Genomic DNA, 5,145 nt, shown 5'->3' with positions numbered 1-5,145 from the left:
GTATTAATTTTTGAGAAATTAAATTTTTGAGAAATAAATTTTAAATAAATTTTAGTTTCTAGTCTAAACTATGGAACTGCATCCTTAAAAGTTGATCAGCTGATCTTTTTCTAAAGTGTGAAAGCAGAAAGGGTATGTCTACACATGAAACCCTGTAGACGTGGCATTTACCTCCACACTACTGTGAAAAAAAGGTTGGAATCTGATCTGAAGACTAGAATGAATGTTCAGATACATGAGTCCTCGATGGAAGGACTCTTGAGAAAGCAGTCATGACCCTGCTGGTGAAGCTTTGTTTCGCTTGTTGGAGCACTCTGTTCAGCCTCTAGCTACTCTGCATTCCCTACTGTTAGAACATCAAGTAAAACACAAAGAATCAAAACAAACAAAGATCTTCTGAAGGATCCCTTTTTAGTGGAGCTGTGCTGTGGAGCTGCCGAAAGGAAGGTGAAAGTTCTCAGCAAGGTCATAATTTAAGCAGTATATCTTAAGAGAGAAGGGAATTAGATAACTTTTACTTATCTTGCCTGTTTTATGCAGTGTTAGTCTTTACCTGAGAATGTAAAGGCTCGAAAACATAATTCTGCAGATGAGTCAGTGGAAGAAAATCTTACCAGTTATGTACAAATGTTAAAGTTGGAAGCTAGGTTTATTCCACTAGCTAAAACATCCTTATATTTCTAACTGATATATTGTTTTTTTACATGGACGTACTGAGACATACCATAATTGCTAAAATAGAAGGACACCTCTTTCCAAACATGGAAGAAAATATGACACTGATAGATATCTCAACATACATCTGATTCGAAGATTAACATATACTTTAAAGATCAGATATCATGAGGAAAAAATATCTATTGTGTAAACATATGTTGATTTTCACTGTCATTTAAAAAAAAACTTTCACAAAGAGACCTTTTCCCCCACTTATTATCACAGGTGTGCCTGGAAAAAATGGAAGACATCCAATTGGCTATGGTTATTGCTCGCTTATATGAATCAGAGTTTGAAACCTCTGTCACATACACCTCCATTCTTTATGAAAAGATTTTGGGTTGCCATAAGGATGGTACTGGGTTCAGCTGTACTAAATTGCATTCTGATCCCTTTCTGAGAAGTATTGCTTACTGGATAATGAAAGATTACACTAGAGCACTGGACACCTTATTGGAGCAAACACCTAAAGATGATGATGAAAACCCAGGTAAGGAAAAAAAAAATTGTCTACTGGATCAAACTCTCTATGACATAGTAGAGAAGGGGTAAAGATTTCTGTTTATGTTTGCAGTCCCTTCTCTTGAGATGGTATGATGCTGAAGCTATTAATAGGCTTATGTACTAGCCCACTCAATTTCTTCTTCAAAAATATTTTTTTCCAGTTTCTTCCAGAGGCTTCTCTCCAGTGTCCAGTACTGAGCTTAGTTCTAATGTCAGATAAACTCTGGAGGGCCTAACTTTTTCTTACTTTTCCTACAATACCTCTCTTCTACTTAATGGTGGTTAATTTTTATTCTAATCAACTTCAGATTCTCATTCTTGCCTCTAGGAATTAACAGTTCTCAAAAGCAGGGCTTCCTATGCAGTCTCTTGCCAGATTAATGTTAAATGATGGAGAATTGGATGCATTGGTTTCTGTAGTATGTTCCCTGCCCTAGTTAAATCTACCTGGCTGGTCTACTCAGCTTATTTTAGGCTTAGCTGGTGAAACAGTAATGAAGCAAATGTGAGAATTTCATGTTTCCACTCATCCAGCTTACATCTTTAATGTTTTTGTGGGGAATAAGTAACTCTTTTGCTTTGTTTTGGCAACTAGACTTTGTTTTTGTATTTTGAATGATCTTTGTAATGCAGGAAATACTGCAAATCAGAGTGGCACGTGAAATCCATTGTCAATAAATGTCTCATCTGTTTAATTCCCTAGTTATTGTCAAGTCATGCAATCCTGTGGTATTCAGTTTTTACAATTATCTTCGGACCCATCCTTTGCTGATCCGAAGATACTTCAGCTCACCAGAAGGGACTTTGGCCACCTTAGGACTAAAAACTGAGAAAAGTTTTGTCGATAAAATTAATCTTATAGAAAGAAAATTATTCTTCACTACTGCAAATGCTCACTTTAAAGTGGGTTGTCCCGTGCTAGCTCTTGAAGTTCTTTCCAAAATCCCAAAAGTAAGAAAAAAATCTGCTGTAGCTACAGAGAAAGATGCATCTAGTCCTCCAATGCAGGCTGGTGTTTCAAATTCCAAAGCCTTAAGGGATGGTGCTGGAAGTGGTGATATAGACTGGTCAAAGCCAATTTCAGCTTCCTTTGCCTTGGAGGATAGTGCTGAATCTTCAGCACAATTTGATTGGAGTCAACCAGCAGTAAAATTTGATGATGAGCCTCTTACCCTTGACTGGGGTGAAGACAAAAATGAATCAGATGAAGAGGACAAAGATGTTGGTATAATTATGAAAAATTCAAAATCTACTTCCAAGAGTATAGAACAAGATGAAACCCCAGACACTAATGTCCCACAGACACTACATGGAGAGATTTCTGATGTTGGAGACACTGAGGTTGATGTTATTGCTGAACAACTGAAGTTCAGAGCCTGTTTGAAGATCCTAATGACTGAACTGAGGACTTTGGCTACAGGTTATGAAGTAGATGGAGGAAAGCTCAGGTTTCAACTGTACAACTGGCTTGAAAAAGAGATTGCTGCCATGCATGAAATATGCAACCATGAAGCAGGTGGCAAAGACTACTGTAAAACATACACCAAAGTAAATGGGGATCTACTTGATCACGAGAATGTTATGGATAAGCCAGACATTGGTTCCTATGAACGGCACCAGATAGAAAGGCGTAGGTTACAGGCAAAACGAGAACACGCTGAAAGACGAAAGTGGTGGCTGCAGAAGAACCAAGCTCTTCTACGAGTATTTCTAAGTTATTGTAGTCTCCATGGGGCACAAGGAGGTGGTTTAGCATCTGTAAGAATGGAGCTGAAATTTTTGCTGCAAGAGTCACAGCAGGTAAAACAAATTCAGCTGATTTGTATTTACAAGTCTGAACAGTTCTAGTCTGTCAATTTTATCAAATGCTTAAATTTGTACATTAAGCTATACAAGTCTAACGTTCTTCAGGCAAGAACTTACTATTCCAGTTTGCTGTGTATCCACATCCTGGCTATTTGGTTCTTCAGAATCTGCCAGAGTATTAGGCTACCTGTAATTATATAAATATTGCTCTATGTACTACAGACTTAGACGTATGTTGAAATTATAGTTTTGATCACCATATTTTGGATATCTATATAATAAGTTAAATTCAGATTAAGTATGATAAAATCTCATTCCCTACATCACTGCATGTCATGCAAGGGAGCTGTAAGGAATAGACTCTTAGTGTACTGCTCCCTTTTCTATATTATGGCATTTTCTACAGTAAATGTTAGTGACTAACCAGAGCATATCCTCTGATGTGGAATAAATCACTGAAGTGGCTCCAGTCTCAGAACTTACTTTTAACATCCATCCTTGTAAAATCTTGTGTGTACTGAGTAGACAGCAGTAGAAGAGAATAACCTTTGAAGAAAAAAAAAAGTAAAATTGCTGCTTTTATTGTTGTTGTTTTTTTTTCTCAAATTAATCATCTTAAGTGCAGTCTTTTCTTTTAAACAGGAAACTACTGTAAAACAGCTTCAGTCTCCACTTCCATTGCCCACAACACTACCATTGCTATCTGCAAGCATAGCATCCACAAAAACTGTGATAGCTAATCCTGTGCTGTATTTAAACAACCACATCCATGATATTCTTTACACAATTGTGCAGATGAAATCACCACCGCATCCTAATATTGAAGATGTCAAGGTAATGAAATCAGGTTATAGGAAATGCTAACTGATTATTTATGAAACAGTGAGAATGCACTAAAATTGTGTTTAAATTTTCAACACTTATTCCTTCTCAAATTATTGACCTTCTCTCTAAAATATAGAGAACTTGTAGTCAACCAAGCACTTGGTTTCTGACATCTTTTGGAATCTCCTTAGTTTCTTTTCATCCAAATGATTCAGTCATTCTCAAGAAGCTGTTCTAAATTTAGATGTTCACTAAATCACTGAATTGTTACTCTTAAAACATCACGATCATATATGTTAACTATCATCATCTTGGTCAAATCTGGTGGGAAGATTAATGAAAGTAGAGGTGGAAGCTATGAGGTATGTTGTAACCTTCTGTTTATACAGTAGTTATAAATCTTACTCCAGCGTGGATTGTACTGATTTCCTTGTAATTGTGATTAATTACTTTATCTGGTTCCACATCCTAGAGTAAATAAATTCTGTTCATAAAATAGGGGGGATGGGGGAAACATATTTCCTGAGACTATACACAGTTAATTAGTAAAAATCTAAACCATTAATTTGTACATTTTTATCAGTATTCATATTCATTAAATTTCACTTAAAATTCTATTAAGTAAATGAAAGTAGGTCAAAGCTATGAAACGAAGTGGACTGTCCCATTTGTAGTTAGTTACCAATTTGTAAACTGTAACCCACGCTCATTTACTTTTTTACATTAGTTGACTCCTTTTCCATCCTGCACTATACCACATTAAGCATCAGTCTTATTCTAAAAACTCTTATTCCACATGCATTTTCCTTTCAAGGGAAATTCAAAAAGAACTGATGCTTCCTAACTGAAAATCAACTATTTAGATAACTTATATCTTTAACCTGAGGTAAGGCATCTTATTAAATAGAGAGACAGTAGGAAGAGATGGACATGAGCAAAATGTTAAAAAACATGAATGTTGGCAGTACCATTTTAACACAACTTGGCCTCCATCAGTCTTCCCAAGAAATCCTTGCAGTTCTTCTTCTGTTTAAGAAATGGAGTGTTTCTGCTGCACTGTAAGCTCATAATAGTATTGTTCTTGTTACTGGGGGACTCCTGAAAAAATTTGGAGCACATAAATGAGGTGAAAAAGCTATTATAAATAATTGAACAGTCACAATGATTACACAAATTTCTGTATCATGCATATAAAGCAAATGAGTTATGATGTTATATTATATTGTTTCCAGGAACCAATCAAACTATAGAAATCACTATTAGAACAGGACTTAATCACTTTTTCAATATACT

General features: G+C 35.8%; 1 protein-coding gene across 5 annotated transcripts in view; it reads left to right on the top strand.

The window, feature by feature from the left end:
- DMXL2 (Dmx like 2) overlaps window positions 1–5,145 on the top strand; it is a 51,640-nt gene that overhangs the window by 29,749 nt on the left and 16,746 nt on the right. For all 5 annotated transcript variants that reach the window (XM_085233553.1, XM_085233552.1, XM_085233550.1 and 2 more), the window contains 3 exons: window positions 943–1,207; window positions 1,925–3,021; window positions 3,670–3,861. In XM_085233553.1, the coding sequence (XP_085089679.1) occupies window positions 943–1,207; window positions 1,925–3,021; window positions 3,670–3,861 (1,554 nt within the window). The remainder of the gene's footprint in view (window positions 1–942; window positions 1,208–1,924; window positions 3,022–3,669; window positions 3,862–5,145) is intronic.

This window comes from Meleagris gallopavo, chromosome 12, assembly GCF_905368555.1.
Source record: "Meleagris gallopavo chromosome 12, MGAL_WU_HG_1.1, whole genome shotgun sequence".
In the NCBI taxonomy this organism is placed as follows: domain Eukaryota; kingdom Metazoa; phylum Chordata; class Aves; order Galliformes; family Phasianidae; genus Meleagris; species Meleagris gallopavo.
The sequence above is the reverse complement of the archived record's forward strand: the minus strand, read 5'-3'. Positions and strand labels throughout refer to the sequence as shown.